Source organism: Osmerus mordax, chromosome 21, assembly GCF_038355195.1.
Source record: "Osmerus mordax isolate fOsmMor3 chromosome 21, fOsmMor3.pri, whole genome shotgun sequence".
NCBI classification, from domain to species: Eukaryota; Metazoa; Chordata; class Actinopteri; order Osmeriformes; family Osmeridae; genus Osmerus; species Osmerus mordax.
In genome coordinates, this window is record NC_090070.1 from 8805535 (window position 1) to 8830450 (window position 24916).

Below are 24916 nucleotides of genomic sequence, written 5' to 3' on the forward strand. Positions count from 1 at the left end.
TGGTGACTTTATGCTGTCAGTCCTTTTCTTTTGGGTGGAGGTCCTAGATAAATCATAGAACACATATTTTAGAAAGACCAATAAATAAAGCATGGTTAAAAATAATATTTTGGTCTAAACACTTTAGAAGTGGGTACAGGTGGGCAGGTTATTACGGTGCCCCCCCCCCCCCCCCCCCCCCCCCCCACACACACACACACGCCTATTTGCAAATAACACGCCCACAGTCAGCTACGCAGCGCGCGCTCAACGCCCTGATTACGTTTAAGACGTAAACACGTGCACTTCCCTGGTTACAGGTTTCTCGTTTTTTTCTAACCTGCTACCCCGCTCTATCTCCCGCATCATTCCCTGACAACAGCAACGATGGCGGAGCCCGTAGCATCGGACGCAATAGCAACAGACGCAGCATCCCCGTCTCCCACCCCGGCGCTTTCTCCTGCTTTGAGTCCCGTGTCAGAGCCTCTTTCCATGGCGCTCTCTCCTTCAGCAGGCGGCTCCCAACGACTTCTTTTCTCACACGATTTAGTGTCGGGTCGGTACCGTGGTTCGGTCCGGTTCGGCCTTGTGAGAATGATGTATGGTGAAGAAGAGTTTGATTCAGACTCGGACTCGAACATCGAATCTGATGGCGGAGGTAGAGGCGGTGGTAAAGGTGGCGGTGGAGGAGGTGGTGGTATACCCTGCAGCTCAGATAACGAGAGCGGTGCTGCGGACACCCGGAGTCGGCCTCTTGGAAGGGGGTTTGTGCGCGTGCAATGGTACCCAGAAGGAGGAAAGCAGGACATTCGAGAAACAAAGGTAGATGATACACAAACAATGAATGGGACGTTTATATGCACAGCCTTATAGATATCTGTATTTTCTCAATTGTTTTGTATGTATTTCTAGTAAGCTGTCAATTCTGGTAGTTAGCATAGTTGCTAGGTAAAACAAGCAAGCTAGCTTGTGATATAGGCTAATCAAGGCAAGGTGCTTAGCTAGCTAGCTAGCTGGCTCACATGCACATTTGACCAAATTATGTAGTCCTTCTGGGTATTTAGCTAACTAATGAAGTGAGTAGCTAGCTGATTTAGGAAGCAAACTTAATTGGGATTCACACATGTGCCTTCCAGTCTTCTTTATCGTGGCTTGCTAGTGGTCCTTACATCTCCAAAAATGTGTTAAACGCACCTTGACAAAATATCCTTGTAATCGAAGACCCAACGTTAATATCTTAGATAAGCAATACAGTTGGACCTGTGTGCAAAGGATTGTGACAAACAACATCAAGCCCGAAAACTACTATAGCCAACATCTTGAAAGCAGATTTATTGACAGAATATTCGATCGATGGATGGATAAGCTTTAATAACATACAACGTACGTGGTAGCATCTCGTCAACAAGGCGAGGCCATCCTCTCTACTTTGTACAGTTAATGTGTTATTCCCGCAAATAGCTTCAAACTGTAACTGGATGCCTGCTGCAATCTATTCTTGTAACTAGCCAATTCAGCACACCTTTTAAATTAAGTCTCACTTGTAGTTTGGGACACCTTCTATGAATTTCCTCCGGAACCATTTTGATTGAGAGCTTTTAATTTGGCCGGTGTCAGTGCTTGACAGGCCTTAAGACTTTTGCACAATTAAACAGCAAAGACAAAGGAGGCTGGAAACCCAGTGTCACAGCTTCATCAAATCCCACAGAGAAAGTATCATCCAGTCCAGTGACAAAGCTTTTGTCATTACTAACCCAATAGAGAGCCATCTCTGTGTTGGGGCTAATGTTCCGGCTGCAGTGAAAGGGAGTTCTGTAGTGCCCTATGGAAGCGGGTCGTATAGAAGCCGTGGAGCCGGGACCGGCCTGGAAGATGCTCAGTGTGGAAAGACCAAGCCTGCTTTGTCCTGTGTAAAGTTCTAGCCCTGGGGCGTTAGCATTGAGTGGTTGGGACAAATGTTGAGAGAGGGATGTGCCGGTAGAACAATGAGTCAGGCGTGTTTACATGAGCAGAGGGGGTGACTACTGGGTTACACAAATGCCTAGTCATGTTCCAGGCCTCAACGCCTCTTTCCTGTGTGTGTGTGCGCATCCTTGTTTGCTGTTGTGTATTTGTGTAAATAATGGGCCTATAGCATTTGTTCTCGGTGAGTGTGCCTGTTTTTAGAAAGTGGAGCATTTGTATGTTGTTTCCGTTTGGCTCTGTGTCCACTCTCCTCTCTTGGGCCTTGCTTGTCGCACATCCTGAGCAACTCCAAGATTTCAATCAATTATTCATTAATCCTGCAGTATGCAAAATTGCATATCTCTAATATGGTCTGTCCCCGACATTTCCAATGCCGTTTGTTCCCTCCTATGATTAGGATCCTTGCAGCTCAGCGTCCTCTAAGAAACCCGTGCACAGAAAACCATTAGCTATAGAGTCCGCAGTCCCAATTGCTCATCGAATGAATTTATACTTTTATTAAGGTAAAAGCCAACGAGGACAACCCACTCTTAGGCACATGAGCAATACATAATAAAAGATTCGATTATTAATAAAATAAAAGACTTATCATGTGGGCCAGTCTAGCCCTAATTCAAAGTTGGACTACATGCTGTATTGACGACATTGGCCGGGTTTCCCAGATTCGTTAAGAAGCTCTTAACGCTAAGAGCTTCTTAGGAGCGTTCTAAACCCGGCCACTATCTGTCCCCCTCGTCTTCAGGAGGCTTCATGAAGGTAGCCTGCAGTGTGGACACTAGCCTGCGTCTTCTGATTCTGATTCTGATTCTGATTCTTGCCCCTGCCACCATTATGCTTTCTGGTCTATTCCGAAGCATGATGGAGCCACATTCCTCCTCAAACCCGTTTCCCCCTGGGAGAACTTACTTTGAGACACACACCGCTATCCTCCACCACGATACGGGGGGGGGGGGGGGGGGGTCGGTCACCGATCCATGTGGGCGCCGTCCGTAGACCGGGCCAAGGCCAGGACGTCACCTCAATGACGACCCCCCCCCCCCCCCCCACCAGCACAGGCTGCAGGCCTTTTAAAACCCATTAGAACGGCGGACGAATCATTATCAGGGGCAAGGATGCCTGCCTCTGCTTTAGCTCTCGGTGTGGTGAATTATGATTTTGTTTCCATCGCGAGGTCAGGCCGTTGTTTGGTGTGGGTGCGATGGCATTTATCTCCCTCTCACGATCGCGAATCATCTCTACGTAAAAATACAGATGATTGGAAAAACAAGATTCACGATTCGAGGAACCACAGTAGCGCTCTAGTTCTCTCAGATACCAGGAAGTTAAAGCGAGGAGAGTCTATCCAGAGCTTCGGAAACATCGTTTGTTTTGACAAGTTGTGCAGCCCTGCCTATCCCGGGGACAGATGCACCGTTTGCACCGCGCCGCCTTCAGACCTCATTAAGATGAAGGGAGTGATAGGCCGTAATCACCCGACGCAACAGGGAGCCTGCTCTTGCAAAGTGTATCTCGCACCTTGGGGGAGCTGAAGAGACGCGTGGGGAGCCCGTTCACTTTGATGTTTGCCCTGCAGTTGGCCCCGACGCTTCAGTCACTCACCTACCGTGTGGATACGGCAGGGCGTGAACATGGCACGGCGGCTCTGCTGCAGTACGCCTCTCAACGCTCCGTCCAAGGGCAGGGGCACGGGGCCGCAGGTAGCTGGTAGAGAGTAAGGGCGTGGCATTGCTCTCTCCCTCCCTCCCTCCCCTCCTTTATGCCTCATTCGAAGCTTAGATCAGAGGCCTTGCAGTCTGAGTGGTGGATGGGCCAGGGCCAGGGGGTGACTTAGTAGTGCCTCCCCAGGCCAGGGGCTCCTCCCCTGGGGGGTAATGACGCAAAGGCGCGGGGGTGGGGGGGTGATGGAGGAGGAGGAGGAGGGGGGGGGGGGTTGAGGTGAAGGCTGGTGTGAGATGATAATGGTGACAGGCTGCGGTAGACCCCAGAGCCGACCGGGGGGTGATGCCTCTGCCGCTGGCTGGGAGAGAGCGACAATGGGAAAGGGAGTGAGGGAGAGGAAAAGGAGGGTGGAGAGACAGACAGAGAGAGAGAGAGAGAGAAGGAGAGGGGGGAAAAGGGCGACGGTAAGAGAAAAGAGACTGACAAGATAGGGGGCAGATGGTCTTTATGGTAATGAGGCAGTGTTTGTCCTTGAGAAGCAATAAGGGCTCCTCTCCTGTCCAAACACGTCACCTTTTCTACCAGACTCAAATTTCATTTGCACGAGGTTCGCAGGAACTATATTTAACTTTTAACTCCAGTCTAGTGTGATCCGTAAAGTGGAGTTGGTAGCCCTATATGCAGTATTGGGGTACCGAGTCCAGAACTAAACGGGAGATAAGTTCCTGTCCTTAACAGGGTTTTGTATGTCTACGAGAGTGAGATACTGTCTGTAGTTTCGCCAGGGTCACCCAGAGGATTTGTCTGTCGCTCGGCTAACGACCTGCGGTGGCCGACGGAGCAGAGAGAGAGAGATAGAGTGAGAGAGAGAGATAGAGTGAGAGTGTTAGAGAGAGTGAGAGTGAGAGTGAGAGAGAGAGATAGAGTGAGAGTGTGAGAGAGATAGAGTGAGAGTGTGAGAGAGATAGAGTGAGAGTGTGAGAGAGAGAGAGAGAGAGAGAGATAGAGTGTGAGAGATAGAGTGAGAGAGAGAGAGATAGAGTGAGAGATGGAGTGAGAGTGAGAGAGAGAGAGAGATGCCTTGACACACACTGGATGCCACCAGAGTGGACGAGAGAGACTGTCGCCGATCGTCAAGGCTCTTCCTGTCCCCTCCCGTGTCCATCTCCCTCCTGTCCTTTTCACTGTGAACGCATACATCAGCCCTCCGTCCCATGTGTCACTTTTTGCCCTGTCATCATCACCCCGGACCCCCCCCCCCCCCCCCCGACCTGAGTCGCTGCTTTGTTATTGGCTCAGCCTGTCTGCTGGGAGGGACAGGGCCGATGCTCTCTGCCCTGTGCGTGAGCCTCCTTCCCAGCCGTTCCATGTCTCCAGCTCTGGGATCGCTGTAGCGGCCTGGGACACCCCCAGTCCAGCGAGTTAAGGGCCCAGTACATGCCTAGTCATACAGGAGCTTGCCGTCTCCAATCACATTGACTAAATCCACTGTCCCACCTTGATTGCCTTTTCAATGGACCAAGCCAAAGCCAACTAATTACTCGTTGTTTACTGGCCTGTCTCGTTTGCTACTAGCTTAGCTGCTCCCTGAAAAGGTGAATCAAGCTATCAGATCTGTATTTTGACTTCTGACTCTTGATTGACTTTACGCCACAGCTAGTCACCGGCCATCCTTGAATCTTTTTTTCCCTTTCCACGTCGTTTACTGTGTCATCAGCACGCTGATCTAACCCTAGCGTAGGCGTTTCATTCTCTTCGTACCGCACAACACTGCCGAGTAAGGAGGGCGTCGTCTGTGCCCCGGCTGCGGTCGCGTCGCGCAGACAGCTTAGTGTAGGTGTCGTGAACTACAGCCAGTAATCTGGGACATGCCGCTGTTGCCAAGCCCTGTTGCTGTGAGCACAGCCTGAAGTAATGGTGAGCAGGTGCCAGGGCCTTGCACACGCGTGTGCGTGCGCACACACACACACACACAAATATGCGCGCTTCTGTTCTTGCCAATGCTTCTTAGTAGTAGCCCTAAGGCACCTGCACCACACACACACACACAAGAATGACAGTCCCTAGATGTCTCCATCTCCATCAGCAGACAGGGGGAGGGAATCAGAGGAGGTCTGAAAGGAGAGGAGGAGAGAGGAGAGGAGAGGGATGAGGAGGGAGGAGAACTGTGGGGGAGGAGAGCAAGGAACTGGTCTTCATTCCGTCCCTCCATGACTCAGGGCTGTGGCCTTCTCCTAATGTGTCGTCACGGTGTGACATATCCGAGTACAAGGTGTGACACATCCTCCTTTCCATCCCCCAGTCCCGCCTTCCTTCTCCCCCCCCCCTCATCCTCTCTCGCTCTCCCTCCTCCCCCTCCTCCTCCCTATTCCTTTTTGGATTTCATTAGGACTCGTTCCACCCCTCCTCCAACCCCTCTCTCTTACCTTTCCTGCCCATCCCATTACCCTCTCCAGCCCTCCCCACCCCCTTCTAGTCCTCTCCTCCATCCCCCTCTCCTCTCCCCTCTGTCCCAGTGGACGGTGTTGGAGAAGGCTGAGCAGTGATGTAATGGTTGTCCCCGCCCTCCTTAGATAATGGATCGGATGCTCCCTGTATAAACGGCTCCACTGGAGAGAGAAGGAGAGAATGAAGGCCTGGGCCGCAGTAGTCTGTGTTATCTTCAGTGTTGACCCTTCACCGTGGGGGGGGGGGGGCATGTCTCTCTCTGTCCCTCCCCCCCTCTCTCTGTCCCTCCCCACCCATGACTCTCTCTCTCTCTTATTTTATTTCCTTATCTCTCTGGTGGGATTCTCTCCATTTCCATCTCTTGCTCCCTCTCTCACTTGTCATCTTGCTCCAACACTATCTGTTTTGTCTGTGGTCCCTTAACTATCCCCGCTCGCTCATCTTCGTCTGTCTCTCAGGGGTACAGCAGGGTTCTGTTATAGGAACCAGGTGGTCCTGTGCCATCTTCTTCCCTAAGTAGAACACGAGAACAGGTCTGTAGTTCTCCAACAGAGCCCTGTTCTGTCTGGATCAATAGAGCCCGAGAGATGGCTGATCAACACCCACTGGAACAGCAGAGAGCGGATGCTCTCGAGCGCTGCGGCTGTGTTTGGTTTGTCTCTCGCTCCCCCTCCCTCCATTTCCTTCCTCACTCTTGTGAGTTGTTGTTGTGTGTGTGTGTGTGTTCCAGACACCTATTTGTGTCACGGCACCTGTTAGTATGACCTTGTGTGGTTGCTTGCCTCGTCACCTGTTTGCGCGTGCTTGGTGAGAGAGATGAAACGTCTGTGTCTGGTGAGAACAGGCGTGGCTCTGGGCTGCAGCGCTCTGCAGTGACTCTCTCTATTTCTCCCATCTCTCTCTCTCTCTCCCTGTCTCTCTGTCTCTCTCCCTCCATCTCTCCGCCTCTATCCCACTGTCTTTATATCCTTCTGTCTCTCTGTCTTCCTATACCTGTCTCTCTCTCTGTCTCTCTCTCTGTCTCTCTCTCTGTCTCTCTCTCTGTCTCTCTCTCTTTCTCTGTCTCTGTCGTGTTAATTAGCTCAGTAAGTCCAAACAAATGCTGGTCTCCATTGATTACTGTAATGGATCTAGATGCCGTCTTATCGGAGGGCTTGGTCAGGCAGCCAAGGTTGTCTGGTGTCTGCCACAGTCGCCACAGTCCAGCCCTCTCCCCTCCCTACCTCGGCTCCACCGTGAAAACGAGACATAGCAACAGTGATCCGCTTTGTTACTGCTTGCCTGCCTGGCTCTCACTTTCCAGTGAAATCTAAGGTGTGTGTGTGTGTGTGTGTATCCTAATGATGCCCCCGCACTGAAGAGAGTGCTGGTTTCCAGACTTGACGTAGTGCTGACTCGCCCTTGTTTGCCATGTGCTCTATGCAACAAACAAAAGAAACCAGCGCAGTGGATTCCATGCACTTCCTGAACCCTGCTACACACACACACACACACACACGCAGGTGCCAACCCACACACGGACACAGATGATCAAATCCATAATAATCCTATTCATGTATGCACATTTATAATCCATATTAACGTTTCCTATCTGCATGCATCCTGGTGGTGGGGGTGGTCGTGGTGGGGGTGGTCGTGGTGGTGGGGGTGGGGGTGGTCGTGGTGGTGGTGGGGGTGGGGGTGGGGGTGGTCGTGGGGGTGGGGGTGGGGATGTCATGGTGGTGGGGGTGGGGGTGGTCGTGGTGGGGGTGGGGGTGGGGGTGGTCGTGGTGGTGGTGGGGGAGATCAGCTCGTTCAGGGCAACAGATGACAGCTTTGACGTGTCCAAGAAAACAGGAGCCTTTGTGTTTGGTCTGCGATAAAACGAACAAAAGACAACTCCTGAACGAGTCGTGCAATGGGTAGTGATTTCTACCCCCCTGGTTTTTAAAGTGGCAGGGATTTGGCTTGATGTCTATTTTGTGTGTGTGTGTGTCAGTCCCTCTGAATCCCAGTTGAACATCTGAATATCTGTGTGACATGCAGGTTGAATGGAGGACAAGAGAACATGGCCGTCGATCGATTCAGTCCGCTGTTCCTTTCCCCCAGAATTCGGTGGAGTAGGGTTACACTAGCACAGGTTCTGCCCCGACTGTGTGTGCGTGTGTGTGCTGTCAGTAATGCATGTTCCTGAAAGTTAAGGAGATAAAATCCTGTTAACCCTCATCCTACCAATATAGCCTACACGGTCAACCGATAAGAATGAACAACCATCCCCTAAAAAATCACTTATTTGTCCAAAATATTAGGTTATTAATGCTCGTAAAATAATTTTAGCAAAGCTATATGTTGGCTAATTTGCATATTGTGTAACGCAACAATGTATACACCCACAAACGACCCTAATCCTACTATACTCTTTTCCATCAAAGCTATCTAACTCCCTTCCTAATTACTTCCCTTCCTGCATCCCCGTCCTGGCCCTCCTAAGACCCATCTGAGGTGACGGTCACCGGCTGCCACCATCTGAACGCCAGCCAGCGGACCAGCTTGCCCGGTCTGCGTTAGCCAAATTAAGATAATTAGCTCGTAGCATCCTAGCGCATCAAGCTCGCTCCCTCGCTGGAACAGTTCCTCAATGCTAACCAGCCTTTGACAAACGACTTTTGGCTCAGTGAATGTGTTTATTGAATGCAAATTGTGTTTCCTGCGGAATGGGGGTGACACGCGCTGATCGGGGAAGTGGATTAAAGATGATGCACGTAGTCGTTTTAATGAGTCCTACGTCGCTCCTGACGGAGCTAATTCCTCAGTGATGGTGTTTGTCCCCCTGGATCAACAGGGTGATTTCAAGATGAGTAGCGGGAGAAACAGAGCCAGGGATATAGATAACCAGGAATGGTGCCCTTGCTGAAAGCGTTAGTATGAATATCAATTGGCGCTTCCTTGTGAGTCATCTCACTTAATTCATCTACAAAACATAAATAAACAAGATTCCATTTTCGGCTTGTCTTATTGCTGACACAACTCCCTGTAACGTCGGCTCAGTGGCGGTGAGCCATCTAAAGACATGGGCAGAGGAAACCGTTCCTCAAGCCAGCAAGAAGGAAGATGCCTATAGATAGACACTGTCAATATTACCTCACCAGTGTAAGTCAACATGCCTGCCTGCTTAAATGGCCCACAAAGTACACTTAACTAACCGTGTGGTTGTATAACTGGCTTTTGTTGACTCCTTGCCGACTATGTTTACAGCTTGAAAACGGCATGGAGAATATATGATGACACCCAGGCCTATATATTACAGTACAACGCTCTGGATAAGAGCGTCTGCTAAATGACTAAATGTACAACAAAGCAGGTTAACACTCCAGGGCAGGGGTCATCCTACACACCCCTCCCAGCCATAAAGGGTGGTCCCTATCCCTATATTCTACACTGTTGACATCTGCCCCATGGGTCCGCTTGATTCTATAACGAGTTCCATGCTGTTCTTTGACCCTGTTCTCTCTCCGTTATCCATTTCTCTGTTCAGGAAATTGCAAAAGTTTAGTTTCTGTCATTCCTCCATAAATCTCTCCCTCCTCCTCTCAGTCCGTCCGTCCCTCTCTCCCTCCTCCTCTGTCCGTCCGTCCCTCTCTCCCTCCTCCTCTCAGTCCGTCCGTCCCTCTCTCCCTCCTCCTCTCAGTCCGTCCGTCCCTCTCTCCCTCCTCCTCTCAGTCCGTCCGTCCCTCTCTCCCTCCTCCTCTCAGTCCGTCCGTCCCTCTGTCCCTCCTCCTCTCAGTCCGTCCGTCCCTCTGTCCCTCCTCCTCTCAGTCCGTCCGTCCCTCTGTCCCTCCTCCTCTCAGTCCGTCCGTCCCTCTGTCCCTCCTCCTCTCAGTCCGTCCGTCCCTCTGTCCCTCCTCCTCTCAGTCCGTCCCTCTCTGGGTCCATGCTGGGGTGCATGAGTCGTGCCTCTCCCAAGGCTGGACAGCGCTGCTCCAGTGTTGACTTGTTGATGTCGCACCGCTCCCAGCACATCATCTCTATTTCCTGCCAGCACACTGCAGGATTTTCACACCCATTCCACGCAGACCCTCAGTCGTGTGTGTGCCTGTGTGTGTGTGTGTGTGCCTGTGTGTACGTTAAAGAAAAGGAGGGATTGTAATTGTGTGTGTGTGTGTAAAAAGCGATTGTTATAGTGTGTGTGTCCCGTGAGACAGGGCAGAGCTTTTCTTAGTGTGCGTGTGTGCGCAGTAACTCAACCCTGACAGGCTATTCGATCACCCCACCTCCCCCTCTCTCTGCTACTATGATGATCTCATCCCAGCATCCAGACCATCGCTGACGTCACCCAACCGTCCTTGTCCGAAGGACGGCATATCGAGGTCAAACGCATGCTAACCTTTCATCGGAATCCCAGGCCTTGCTTCTAACGTCAATCCTACATAGTTCTGGACAGTTTAGTTTATCCCCCAATCGCATGTTCAGTGGTCTGGATGGGAGCCTAGACTGGGTGTATCTCCCCCCGTCTTTGCACTGAGTGCTCGGAGCTGGAACCTGCTGTGAGGAGGTTTACTGGCAGCAAATGACAAGGCTCATAACACGAAGCCACTTAGCTGTTTCTTTTTCCGTTTCCTAACCCCCTTTTTACTCTTTCTCTCTCCTTCTCTCTCTTCTTCTCTCTCATTTTCTCTTTGTCTCTTTCCCTTTTCATTCCGTACACTTTCCCAACCACTTGCTTTCTATTCTGCTACCTCCTTCACCCTTGCTCTCTCTCCGTCTCTCTCTCTGTGTCTCTCTCTCTCACGCAGCTAAAACTTGAAGATCGCTCCATGGTCATTCGAGACACCGTGCGACGGATGAATTCCAATGTAAGTGTGCCTCACCAGCCCCGTCTCTTGCAGCCCCGTCTCTTGCAGCACATTCTGTCAGTCACTCCTCACGTGCCTGGCACAACATCACAACTCCTGCCTCCCCCTCACATTAAAGGACTCTCCGTACGGATGAAGTATTTGGACTCGAACGAATCCAAAAAGGAAGACGTTTGTAGGCAAACGCCGTAGAGAGAGGGATATATCATATCAGCTATCATGAACGTCAGGGATTTATTTCTCGTTTGACGAGCCGTTTGTCTCCGGGTGTTTCCAGGACAACCAGTGTGGCATCGTGACCAACATTGACATTGAGTGTGCTGTGAAGCTGGTTGGGACCAACTGTGTGCTGTACCCCGTCAACAGCAAAGACCTGCAGCACATCTGGGTAAGGTCCTCTACTCCAGACATGACCCCTCCATCTCCCTCCTCAGAGAACATGACACCCGGCTGCCACAATTTCACACAGCGGAGATATTGGATGATGAGATTGGGCCATAGCTTTTGACTAATGACTCACTCACTGAGTCATTACGAAGATGTAAGGGTTCATTGTGTCCATATCAGAATACTGGGCTGATGCTGTCGAACGTTAATGTGATAACCCAATTGGCTGACTGTGTGTGTGTGTGTGTGTGTGTTTCCTTACAGTCATTCATGTATGGGGACTACATAGCCTATGACTTCTGGCTGGGGAAGGTGTATGACCTGACCAATCACATCATCCTCAAGCTGTCCAATGGAGCCAGGTAGAGCTCTCCTCCAATCAGACTACTGGATTCCTTCCTTCCTGCCTGTCTATATGTCGTCTTTAGATGTGCGTTGTGTCTATGGCATATTTTTTGCATCAGTGCCTGTGTTCCTTTTGTCTGCGTGCAGTCAGTATGAGTAGGGATGGGGATCCATACCCGGTTCTGTAAGGACCCGGTTCTGTAAGGACCCGGTTCCAAATTTCTCAAAACCCGAAGATCAATTAGGTCCAAGCTTATCGATACCGCTATCGACACTAGGTAGGCTAATATAGGCTTATATAAGCCTCAATAATAAGAGCCAGGGCTCTACAGTGGAACTATTTCACTCGCCTATGCCCCTAAAATTTGTCGCATGCGCGAACCGGATTTTATTTTTTACGAGCACAGTCAGTGTGTGAGTAAAGACTAGCCCCCCCCGCCCCGCTGCTGATCATTCAAAACATAGTCACCGGGAGCATGGCTCTGTGGGCTGCTTAAGCATCTTGTTAAACAATAACAGAGACAGAACAAAATAGGGATGAGATAAGGAAGGTTTGGGTTTGGTTAGCTGGTCATTTAGCTAGATCAGGTGCCTTTTGTTGAAACGTGTTAAACTTTTCATAAAGTCTTGAACAATGACGGCTTGTCAATGTCACTTTTTGTCAACCAACCAATCACAGTCATTTATACTAGTTACTCATCCAGGTTGTGGATAGTACATCTGTAGTGGACAATTGTAGATTTAGCCAGAGCCAGGATCCATTGTGCCAATATGTGCTCCTTTTATCTAGCCTCCTGACAGCAACACGTTCCCCTTGTTCTATTTTACATCTGTTTTACTTAAGGTATTGTTATAAATGTTGTTCAGTAATCTTATTTACATAAAGTGTGGCGTGGGTTGTGTGGGTGCTGCTGTATGTTTAACATTTGCCAAATTCATTCATTTAGATGGTTGTTAGCTCGAGCTCACCCCAGAAAAGTATCGATAGTGGTATCGATAAAGACTCGGATCGTTAAGCAGTCTCGAAAATGGTATCGATAAAAATTAACGATCCCCATTCCTAAGGTGTGTGTGTGTGTGTAACCTCTCCGTTCTCCTCCAGGTGTTCCATGACTGTGGAGGACGGCGCCAAGCTGTACGACGTCTGTCCCCACGTCAGTGACTCGGTACGTTGGCACGGTAACTTGTAGCGCCCCGAGACCGGGCGCAGTGTGTGTGCAGATTGTTGCAGGTCGACCGGGTCAAGGCCCCACGTCAAACGGACGCGTTCAGGAAACGTCTCGAGACCGAGTCGAAAGGAAACTGAGCCCAAACCTTCCCGTTGGGACTCTATTTAATTTCTACTCAATTTCCAGTCGTTTCCTGAAAGTGGACTTTTGTAATGGCGTCTACCACGTAAGCACCCGGGGTAACCGAAGAGCTCCGCGAAGAAAACGATCCGTAACGAATCGTTTTGGTTTTCTCCCAGGGGCTGTTCTTCGACGAGGCGTACGGCTTCTACCCAGGCCAGGTGCTGATCGGCCCTGCCAAGGTGTTCTCCAACGTCCTGTGGCTGTCTGGAGTCAAACCTGTGCTCAGCAAGAAGAGCAAGTTCAGGGTCGTGGTCGAAGAGGTAAGATCGGAAGAAGGATTCGGCCGAGCGCCTTTTTCGAAACGCGTCGACTTTATCCGCGCGGTAACGAAACCACCTTAGGCCACGGGACGGTGACGCGTCGCTAACTTGGTCGTTTTTGACGGCGCAAAGACAGGGAGTCAGGTGGCTGAGCGGTTAGGGAATCAGGCTAGTAATCTGAAGGTTACCAGTTTGATTCCCGGCCGTGCCAAATGACGTTGTGTCCTTGGGCAAGGCACTTCACCCTACTTGCCTCGGGAGAATGTCCCTGTACTTACTGTAAATCGCTCTGGCTAAGAGTGTCTGCTAAATGACTAAATGTAAATGTAAAGACGGAATTGACCCAAGTGTAGGCCTGCTAGTTTGTCCGAGGAAAAATACGTCATGCTAGTGTTATGTCATGGGTCGGACTGGTCAGGTGACTGTGGGTCATGTGACTCCAGGTTCTGGTGGTGGAGCTGCAGGTGACGTGGATCACCAAGAGCTACTCCCCCAAGGGCTCGGACAGCGTCTACCCCCCGCCATCCATCATCACAACGGACAACCTCTGCAGGTAACCATCCATCCATCCAAATGATCCAATCCATCATCGATATTGGATAATCAATCCAAGACGTGTTAAGTGTTTGTTAGCATGCGTGTGGATCGCGCTACTGTCCCCTGAGCCTTCCCCCCCCCCACGGTTTCCTCTGATTGGTTCCTGTCCCTCAGGGTGAGGAGGCTGGGATACTACGACCACACCCAGAGGCAGCTGGGAGAGCGGGCCCTCTACGTGTTCCCCGCCAAGGTGGACACCACGCGCATCACCTGCGACGGCCCCGAGGGGGCCCCCCTCCTGCCGGAAGACCCCGTGGCTCGGAGGGTACGCGCGTGCGTGTGTGTGTGTGTGTGCGCGCGTGTGTTCAGTTAGATGCCGGTCGCTGTTATTGGCTCCTCTGCGTGTGTGTGAACAGTGTCACAATGTCGGCTGCACATCTGCGTGTGAATATCATGTATTTTACGTGTCACATGATGTCTGTCACATGATGTCTGTCACATGATGTCTGTCACATGATGTCTGTCACATGATGTCTGTCACATGATGTCTGTCACATGATGTCTCCCAGCCCCCCGGGTGCTAACCGAGTGTTTCCTTTCCATGTCGGGACATCAAAAATGGCCTCCGTGTGTGTGCGCTTCCTCTACAGTTGAAAAGAATGTTCAAGAAGGAGTCCGGCAAGAAGACGGCAGAGACCACAGACACACAAGGTGCCAACCAGCACTCGGCAGAGAAGACTGAGAGCCCAGAAGGTAGAGATATTAATCTAGATATGCTTCTGTTCTGTATCCGGGACAGTATCTCGACTCATCAGAGAAACAACAAGCTTACAGAGAAAAATCGAAAAAAATGTCAAAGCCCATTGACTTGTACTATCTGGAATGGACTGCGTGTCTGTAGATGGCCTTGTCAGATATTCATATCACGAGTGCACTGTGATAACTTCACTTAAATGCAGTCACGGCCCCTGTTTTTTTGCTCTTTTAGTATGCCTGTGCTGCGGTTTAGCCATCCTCTTCAGCCTGCATATCTATAATCGCATCTACCTACAGAGGATATAAACCCCCCATTTCCCTGTACCTCCTCCCTCCCCTCCTCCTCCTTTCCCTCCAGGGGAACGCAACGCCGACCCCCACCACACGTCGACCGCGCCGGCCCCCAACCACACGGACGGACCCCAGCCCCGCCGCCACCCCGGCGACGGCGCCGCCCCGGACGGGCCGCCGTGGGCGGAGCCCGGGGAGCCGGACGCGGACGACGAGGCGGCCGAGGACACGGACGACACCAGCTCCCTGACGTCGTCGGCCAGCTCCACGGCCTCGTCGCAGAGCGGCGGGCCGGGCGCCGGCCGGAAGAAGAGCATCCCGCTGTCCATCCGCAACCTGAAGAGGAAGCACAAGAAGAAGAGGACCAAGTTCTCCCGGGAGTTCAAGCCTGGCGACAGGTGGGGGGCGAGGCTGGTTTCCGTTGGGTGTTTTTTTTCTTTTTCTGCCATGCTTTTTCCCTTTTTTCTTTCTTTTTTCTTGCTTCCTTCACTCTTTCCTTCCCTCCCTCCCTTATCCTGTACTCCTCTCTTTCTTTTTACTTTTCTTTCTTTCTTTGTTCCTTTATTCTGCTGCACATCGTGTCACTCCTCCTCAGTGTTCTCTGGCCTCCATCTCATTGCTTCCCGTTCCCTCCCTCCTCCCTCCCCCTCTCCTTGTTGAAGGATCCTCAGCATACAAAAGCTGTCTGGCAGCTATTCAACACCCACTGACAAGAGTGCGGTAGCTGTGAACACTGCTCCACACACACACACACACACACACACTTTTGTATCCTCGTTCTCGGGGCCCAGAGACGGACATCCTACACCTCCCCTCTGCCAGAAGGACCTGTGTTTATCGACCGCTCCTTTCTGTCTCTCCGTAAATATCCTGGGATGACTCTCTCAAAGCTGCTTCCATCACTCTGCTCTGCCTAGTCTGTCCAAACAGGCTTCACACAGTGCACTGGCTGTAAACACACACAGAAAACCTAGACGAGGTCCTTACACACGCTTCCTGTTCTGTCCGGGACTCCTGGACGGTGGGTTTGAAGGGGCCACCAGATCGGATGCAGTGATTAAATATATCCCAGACGCACAAGTGTCTCGTGGGCAGAGATGCTGTCTGTGTCCTGTGAGAGAGAGGGAGAGAGAGAGAGAGGGAGGGAGGGAGGGAGGGAGGGAGGGAGGGAGGGAGAGGGGGAGAGAGAGAGAGATTGAATTAGAGAGAGAGAGAGAGATTGGATTAGAGAGGGGGGGGGGGGAAGGGCCTATTGAGGGAATTGGATGGACAGGGAGGTGGATGGATGGATGAAGGGAGATAGGGAGGGGAGGATGGAGTGACCAAATTCAGGCAGACAGGTGGGGGGGGGGGAATGAGGAGATGGATGTCAGGCAGAGGTGGAAGCCGGAAAAACCAAGATCTCTTAGTTCACTTTGAATGAGACAATTGAGACATATAGACTATCAACTGGGCTAAAAAGCTGTTCAATAGTACAGAAGCTATATCTAGTGTGTGTGTGTGTGTGTGTGCGCAGAGTGGCCGTGGAGGTGGTGTCCACCAAGACCTCGGCCGACGTCATGTGGAAGGACGGGCGAGTCGAATTCGGCATCCGCTCCAACGACCTCATCCCCATCCAGCACCTGGACAACCACGAGTTCTGCCCCGGAGACTTTGTCGTCGACAAACGACGTAGGTCGCCGTCCGACTGGCAAAGTTATCCAGGCCATTCAAGCTTTTGCACCGTGGCGTATGTAGGGCGTTTTATGAAACTATGCCAAGTTTAGGTGCGCGTGTGTGTGTGGTGGTCCAGATAAAATAAGTTTATTTTTGTACAGTAAAGGGTTGTTTCAAGCAAACAGAGGGACTGCTTTTGGCACCCAGTGTCCTTGGTGATAAATCTTTTGTGCTTTTGAGCGTGACTGTATGCTTGTGGGTGTTGGATAAGTATGCGTGTGGCTGTTTTTCCTTTTTTAGCTCTGTCCTCGTTTAGTCCGAGTCTGCATGTGAGGGGGTGCGTTTGTTTTCATCCACAGCTCAAGCCTCCCAGGACCAAGGCGTGTACGGGGTCATTCAGTCCGGGGATCACAAGGGCAGGACGTGCGCCATCAAGTGGATCAAACTCAACACCGCCAGCGATGACGTGGAGGTCAGTCTGTGTGTGTGTGTGTGTGTGTGCCTGCTTTCGTGACCATGGCAACCCGCGAGAACATCCTTTTCATGGTATCGCGTCGACGTGGAACTGACGTGCTTTTGGGGGGGGCTGCTCTCCCCCTCAGGTCATAGGAGAGGAGGAGGACGTGAGCGTGTACGACCTCGCCGACCACCCCGACTTTCACTTCCGCACCACCGACATCGTCATCAGGATAGGGAACTCGGAGACGGAACCGAACTTGGCCGGCGAGAACGAGGTGAAGTCTCTCGTTTGGAGGAGAGGAAAATAATATATATATATATTTTTTTTTGTTTCGTTTGTTGACCCTTTTCGTTTCCGTCCTCCAGACGTACGTGGGCCAGGTGTCCAGGGTGGACGTGAGCAGCAAGGTGGAGGTGGTGTGGGCCGACAACTCCAAGACCATCGTCCTGCCCCAGGTACTCATGGGAGTCGGAGTCTTTTTCCGAAAGCCAAACCCGCCAGCTGACGCCTGAGCTGGATGGGTTTCGATAGCGACAACCCAAAAGGTCTAACGCTTCTCTCCTCTCCGTGGCTCTCTGTCCGTCCCAGCACCTGTACAACGTGGAGTCTGAGATCGAGGAGACGGACTACGACTCGGTGGAGGAGACCAGCAGCGGGCTGTCCACCGAGGAGTGGGAGGACGAGAGCGACAGCTGGGAGACGGACCACGGCGTCAACGAGGACGACCACAACGCCGAGAACGCCGCTCAGACTCCGATGTCCACGGGGCCCTCGCCCCTCATCATCTCCCCGGACGAGGGCAGCGCGAGGGCCGCCACCACCCCCAGCAAGCCACCCTCCGCCGGAGGCGAGGACCCGCCCGAGGGGGCCGTCGCGAGCCCGGCTAGCGGTGGCGGAGGAGGAACCACCCCGGGAGGGGCGGCGGGCGACACCGGGGAGAAGCCCGGGAAAGAGGGCACGCCCCGGGGCTTCCGCGAGCTGAAGGAGGCCCTGAAGATCCTGGAGAGCCTGAAGAACATGACGGTGGAGCAGCTGTGGACCGGGGGCTCGCCCACCTCCCCGACCTCGGCGGAGCCCGCCTCGGCCGCCAGCGTGCCCGCCGCCGCCTCCTCCGCCGCCCCCGCTGTCACCACCGCCACCGCCCCGGAGAAGCCCACCAAGGAGAAGCGCTTCCTGGACGACATCAAGAAGCTCCAGGAGAACCTCCGGAAGACGCTGGACAACGTGGCCATCGTGGAGGAGGAGAAGATGGAGGCGGTGGTGGAGGGGGGTGGGGGCGGGACGGAGGGCAAGGAGAAGGCCGGGGAGGAGAGGCCACAGCAGGAAGCCCAGACGCCGGTGGCGGCGGCGGCCGAGTGGCCCAGGGATTGGCCCAGCGACTGGTCCAGTGACACGCCCGTCCTGTGCAAGCAGTGCGGGGGCAAGTCGGGCGTCACCTTCACCAGTGCCAAGGGAGAGGTGTTCTCTGTGCTGGAGTGGGCACCAGGTAGAGTGTTAGGATCAATCCCCCTCTCTCTCTCTCCCCGTCATTGTCGATCTTTCCCCTCTTCTTTAGTTGACTCTGTTCTGTTATAGGTACAGGGTAAAATCAGATGTGGTGTTCACTGAATTGCCTAATCCACTCCTTCCATACAAACAGAAGTCTGCCCCCCCCCCCTCAAACCCATGCTTTCTAAACCACACACCTCCTCTAACCTCTCCTCATCCTCCCTCCCTTCCAGACACCCACACCTCCTCTAAACTCTCATCCTCCCCCCTCCCTTCCAGATACCCACACCTCCTCTAACCTCTCCTCCTCCTCCCTCCCTCCCTTCCAGACACCCACACCTCCTCTAACCTCTCCTCCTCCTCCCTCCCTTCCAGACACCCACACCTTCAAGCAGATGGAGTTCCAGCCGGCGGAGGCCAAGAAGTTCTTCAGCACCGTGAGGAAGGAGATGGCTCTGCTGGCCACCTCTCTCCCCGACGGCATCATGGTCAAAACCTTCGAGGACCGCATGGTAAAACCACGCCCTTCCTGCCGGGGAAAACGCAGACTGCTGCGCAACCACTTAAACTTTTAGCTTCTCAGTACGCGAGTTCAGTGGGTTTAATGCTAGTGGTGGGGGGCGTGGGACCGGTAAAAATCCAGCCAGCCTGCTCCTCTCAACCATGGCTCTCCTAGCTTGTGACTCTCTCACTCACTCTCTCTTTCTCTCTCTCACTCTCTCACTCCCTCGCTCACTCTCTCACTCCATCTATCTCACTCTCTCTTTCACTCACTCACTCTTTCACACTCACACTCTCTTTCACTCTCTCTCTCCCCCAACAGGACTTGCTCTCGGCCCTGATCAAGGGCCCCACGCGGACCCCGTACGAGGACGGCCTGTTCCTCTTCGACATCCAGCTGCCCAACATCTACCCGGCGGTGCCCCCGCTGTTCCGCTACCTGTCCCAGTGCGGCGGGCGCCTCAACCCCAACCTGTACGACAACGGCAAGGTCTGCGTCAGCCTGCTGGGCACCTGGATAGGCAAGGTGAGGAGACACACACACCCAGGCACAACTCTACATGGGGTGCATCTCAATAGTCTAGCACAGTGGTTCTCAACCCATGTCCTCAAGTACACCCTGTCCTGCATGTTTGAGATGTTTCCCTGCTCCAACACACCTGATTCAAATGAAGGCTCGTTATCCAGCTCTGCAGCAGCCTGCTAACGAGCCATTCATTTGAATCAGGTGTGTAGGAGCAGGGAAACATCTGAAACGTGCAGGACACGTGCAGGGTACTGGAGGACCAGGGTTGGGAACCCCTGGTCTAGCATGTGTAACCCTTCGCTGTGTGCTCTCCGGGTGCAGTGATTTGACGCGGGGCCGTGTGGGGGTGTTTTTTGAATTGAATTTTTGATTTAACCGGGCAAGTCATTAAGAACGTCATTCGTATTTACTACGGCGCGTCTGGCAAGTGGCAAAAAATCCCTTGAGGGCTTTAAGCAGGGGCTGGGAGATGAAACCAGCACGCGTGTCACATGTGACATCAAGGAACAACATCCAAGAAAACGACGGATGCAGACGGAAGAATCGAGTTGGTGTGAAAAAGCGCACACGCATGTGTAGCGCGTAGCTGGCATGTGGCATGGCCGGTGTACGTGTTGCTGACCCACTACTCCCTTTGCATCTGCAGGGCACAGAGAGATGGACCAGCAAGTCCAGCTTACTGCAAGTGCTGATTTCCATTCAAGGTGAGTCCAAGCAACCCACCCTGACACACACTCTCTTCCACCCCACGCTCGCCGCCATCCTGACCCCGAGTCACGGTCCGTGAGACACGCACACACGTACACACACTGCTGCAGATACCCATGTTTTATTCATGTGCTCATTTGCTCATGTCTACTTGGGCTGCTGTGGGTGTCACACTCTATCACCGCGGAACTCTCAAGCCAGGCGTGTCAGTGACACACCCAGCGCGGCCCATTCATCATCCTGCCAGGAGAATTAGGATCAGGATTGAACGATAACACAATGCTCCGTTTCTGGACCTCCATCATACCTCCATCATGTGTTGAACCTTGGGTTAACTCGACAGTTGTATGGTGGTATGTGTTTTGTCGAGTCACTTTTACACAATGTGAACGGGCATGAGCTGTGTGTGTGTGTGTGTGTGTGTGTGTGTGTGTGTGTGTGTGTGTGTGTGTGTGTGTGTGTGTGTGTGTGTGTGTGTGTGTGTGTGTGTGTGTGTGTGTGTGTGTGTGTGTGTGTGTGTGTGTGTGTGTGTGTGTGTGTGTGTGTGTGTGTGTGTGTGTGTGTGTGTGTGTGTGTGTGTGTGTGTGTGTGTGTGTGTGTGTGTGTGTGTGTGTGTGTGTGTGTGTGTGTGTGTGTGTGTGTGTGTGTGTGTGTGTGTGTGTGTGTGTGTGTGTGTGTGTGTGTGTGTGTGTGTGTGTGTGTGTGTGTGTGTGTGTGTGTGTGTGTGTGTGTGTGTGTGTGTGTGTGTGTGTGTGAATGCCCTGTGAATTTAAGGGCGGCTTGCGCAGTATTTTTAGCCGCGACCAGACAGCTCTTTAGCTCGCTCTGTAGGTCGTTTGGTCGGCCTGTCCACAAAAATGTCCCCACCCTTTGGTGCTCGTGCCTGTGTGGTTGCAGCTAGAGCGAATCGGCACTCGTCACATGACTTTGACACACATTTCGCAATTGTATTTACGTTCTCGCGGGACCTGTGAAATGGCTGTCGCGCTGTGACTCCTAAAACACAGACTGCTCCGTGGTTTACATTTACACTTAGTCATTTAGCAGACGCTCTTATCCAGAGCGACTTACAGTAAGTACAGGGACATTCCCCCGAGGCAAGTAGGGTGAAGTGCCTTTCCCATGGACACAACGTCATTTTTCACGGCCGGGAATTGAACCGGCAACCTTCTGATTAGTAGCCCGATTTCCTAACCGCTCAGCCATCTGACTCCCCTGGTTGCGGTACTTCTAGCACGGCGCTCTTCCGGTTCTTGATTATCCGCTGCACTCACCATGTGCACTATCGGTATTTAAATGGATGAATGTTTAATGCAAATGTGTGTGCGAGTGACGTATGGCACTGGGCGAAAAAATGTCTCTCGACGCTCGAAATCTAAATAAATGATGTTTGGCACGTGTGCCCCTCCCTTCCCCCCCAGGCCTGATCCTGGTCAACGAGCCGTACTACAACGAGGCGGGCTTCGACAGCGACCGCGGCCTGCAGGAGGGCTACGAGAACAGCCGCTGCTACAACGAGATGGCCCTCATCAAGATGGTGCAGTCCATGACCCAGCTCCTCCAGAACCCCGTGGACGTCTTCCAGCAGGAGATCCGCCAGCACTTCGCCTCCAGCGGCTGGAGGCTGGTCCACCGCCTGGAGTTCTGGCTGGAACTCCACGAGTCCGCCGAGAGGGGCCCGCCGCCTCCGCCGGCGCCCAGGCCCTCCAGGGACAGGCCTCCCTCGGTGGAGCCCCTGGACGAGCAGCTGCCCCTGGGGCCGGGGCCCCTGGCCCGCAGCAGCCCCGGCAAGCCGGACGGCGAGGAGGAGGAGGAGGAGCTGGAGGACTCGGGCCTGAGCCCGTCCACCACGCTCGCCCAGACGGAGCTGAGCCAGAGCTCCGACTGCGACGGGGCGCCCGGGGACGGGGCTTGCTCCGGGTCGGACACGGCGGCGGCGGTCGCTGGCATGGTGCGCGCGGCGTCCTCCTCGGACTCTGCCACCGGGCCGGGAGGTCAGCCGGTGGTGCGGCCGAAGAAGAGGAGGAAGAGCTACCGCAGCTTCCTGCCGGAGCGGAGCGGCTACCCGGACATCGGCTTCCCGCTCTTCCCGCTCTCCAAGGGCTTCGTGAAGAGTGTGCGCGGCGTCATGCTGCAGTACCGCGCCGCCCTCGCCGCCGCCGGCATCCCCGAAGTCCGAGAGTAAGTGCCTCCCCCCCCCCCCCCCCCCCCCGGCCCGACATGCCCCTCCCCCTCTCCCCCGCCAGTTCTCCATTTTTTTCGGCCCCTCCCCTAAAGCTGCACTGTGCCCCCGTCATCACTGCCCCGCCCGGTCAACGATCCCCACGCCCCCCTCCGCTGCCTACCTGCGCCGCGTCCTCCAGTCCCCCGACTGTCTTGTCCTCTCCCCCCGCCCCATCTCCTCTGAAGCAGCCCTCTTTCCTGTAGAACCGTTAGAGCAGGAGACTGTTGTTTTTAATAGGAAGAACTACAACTCCCAGGTCCCCCCCCCGTACGAGTGTGTGACTCATGACGTCTGTTATCTGCTCTGCTTTAGTGTTCCCACAGAAGTCACATGTGCTCAGATGTAAGGGGGGGGGGGGGGGGGGGGCTAGTGTGTGTGTGGGGGGTTACCTGGCCATACAGGGACCTAAGCCAGGCCCCGCCTCCTCCAGCCATGCAGGGGCTGCTGTTCTTGTGGGGGACCCCCCCGCCCCCCCCCCGCGCTTTAAAGGATCCTCTGAGTGTTTGAGGACACAGACTTGGAAGGAACGCACGGCCCAGAAACTGTCACCCGACCACACTTCCTGGGTCGACCAATGCCTTGACTGCAGAGGGAGGTGGAGAGAGGAGAATTGGGGTCAAAACAAAGGTGCCATTGACTCCACTCTGCTGTATTGAAAGCTGCTGTGAATGGGGATGGTTGTGGAATCGACCTGAATGGACTTCCCTCCTTTTTTTCGCCACAAAATAGGGGGTCTTTGCACAAATTTCCCTTTCGATTTTGTCAGTTTGAACAAACAGGATGGAGACTTTTCTTAATGTTGCCAAGATGTCCCGGGATCTGCAGGGTCAATAGGGGCTTCAGTAGACCCGAAAGCTGGGTTGAGCTAAATAACTACATTTCCCAGCATGCCTGAGTCCTTGACCCTTAACAGGGACCCATAGTACTGGTTTCATTCCCTCTTCCCATCAACCTGCACTCCAACTGAAGGACTATCTTACAACAAAGATCCCCACATGACACATCAATGGATGGACTTCTTTTTAAGTAGTTGTTACTGGTTGTTTGCATTTTGTTGTCTCCTCTCTCCCTCTCTCTTTCCCCCTCTCTCTGTCTCTGTCTCTCTCTCTCTGTCTCTCTCTCTGTCTCTCTCTCGTGCTATACATAGACACAGTATATCCGAATGTTTTAAAACTGCCCACAACAGCTTCACTTTGACTTACGTCCCTGTCGAATTCTCTACCAATCGCTCTCACCAAAACATGCAGGTGACATTGAGTGACAAAGTTTACATCCTGGCTTCCTGGGGGTCCATCCTGCTGTAGCTCTCTGACAGAGAAAGACTGGCAGAAGGGAAGCCATGTTCCAGCCCACTAGGCCTCATTCATTCTATGACTATTTGGAAAGTCCTCATTTTTCTTAGTGATTTCTTTCATAGCCTGATGCTATGATGGGAGACTTAAGTCAAGCCAGTGGTAGTCTTGTATACACCCTCGCCTATCGTCCTAACCTGCTGAGTCACAGGGACGTCCTGTCAGAATGGGCCTCCAGAGCTTCCCCCCCGAAAACCCCTCCATTACTCCCCGTTCCGTGCTCTCATTGGGCGTCGGAGCCGGGCGGGGGTGTCCCCGCCCCCACATCGTTGCACATGACACGAGTAAAAAAAAAAAAAAAAAACACGGCATTCCTTTCATCCTCCATCAACCCGATCTCATCTCGACATCGTTGCCTTACTTGAATTGTTGTTCTTATCTACGACCGTATGTACAAAGCTGCTTGTCTCACGCTTACGACAGTATATATCGGCAAACACGTCATGGCTCCCATTCCAGTGTTCTAATCCATGCCGGGGCCGTCACTTGTAAATGCAGATTTTTTGGGGGGAGCCGCTTTGTTATGGATCTCCACCGTGCTGCTGCTGGTTATTCAACTGAGCCCCACATCTGCTTTCAAGGGCAACTTCTTCCCAGGTGAAATGGTTTAGTTGCCTTGCTTTTTGTCTCATAATGTTGTCAAATGTTGCACGTTCAGTAACAGTTACATGATGACAAAATAAATTTGAAAGGTTTTGTTATGATTGATAACGATTACAAATAAATAATGGAATTCGTTTTGAGGGGGTTCTTGCCCTGACTTAAGCACATCATTGGGTGATAACTGTATGTTACCAATATCTGACTAATGACCCCCAAAAAAACGAAAATATGTGGCACTTTGGACAGAATAGAACAGCTATTATTATTTTGTAATTTGTTTTACTATCAGTCTTTTTGTTGCATCCTTACATCATGACATTTCTTTGACACATGCTTTACGTGAGACATGTGGTGGCAGGAGCTGTTCTCCGTCTGACCACTTGGGGGCAGTAGTAGAGCTCGCTGCGTTCGGCCCATAGCTACAGCAGCACTGAGTGACCCATCATACCCGGCTCGGAAAGTGCTTCCTGGATGATAAGAACAGTCTCTGTGTGTGTGTGTCACAGTACCCATTTTACCATATAGTATCTACCATACTAAATAATATGTATATAGTGACAACTATACTACATTGTATGGTGGTATGG

The 24916-nt window shown here is 52.6% G+C and overlaps 1 protein-coding gene across 1 annotated transcript; it reads left to right on the forward strand.

Annotated features, from left to right (window-relative positions):
- The first annotated feature begins 366 nt into the window (after nucleotides 1-366).
- On the forward strand, nucleotides 367-22335 carry ube2o (ubiquitin-conjugating enzyme E2O). Its single transcript, XM_067259841.1, has 19 exons — nucleotides 367-801; nucleotides 10824-10883; nucleotides 11161-11271; nucleotides 11535-11632; nucleotides 12718-12781; nucleotides 13084-13227; nucleotides 13671-13780; nucleotides 13939-14089; nucleotides 14415-14517; nucleotides 14879-15209; nucleotides 16328-16482; nucleotides 16827-16939; nucleotides 17070-17201; nucleotides 17293-17382; nucleotides 17516-18413; nucleotides 18791-18927; nucleotides 19239-19442; nucleotides 20089-20146; nucleotides 21572-22335. The coding sequence occupies exons 1-19, from the start codon at nucleotides 367-369 to the stop codon at nucleotides 22333-22335; spliced, it is 4158 nt and encodes a 1385-aa protein (XP_067115942.1).
- The last annotated feature ends 2581 nt before the right edge of the window (nucleotides 22336-24916 follow it).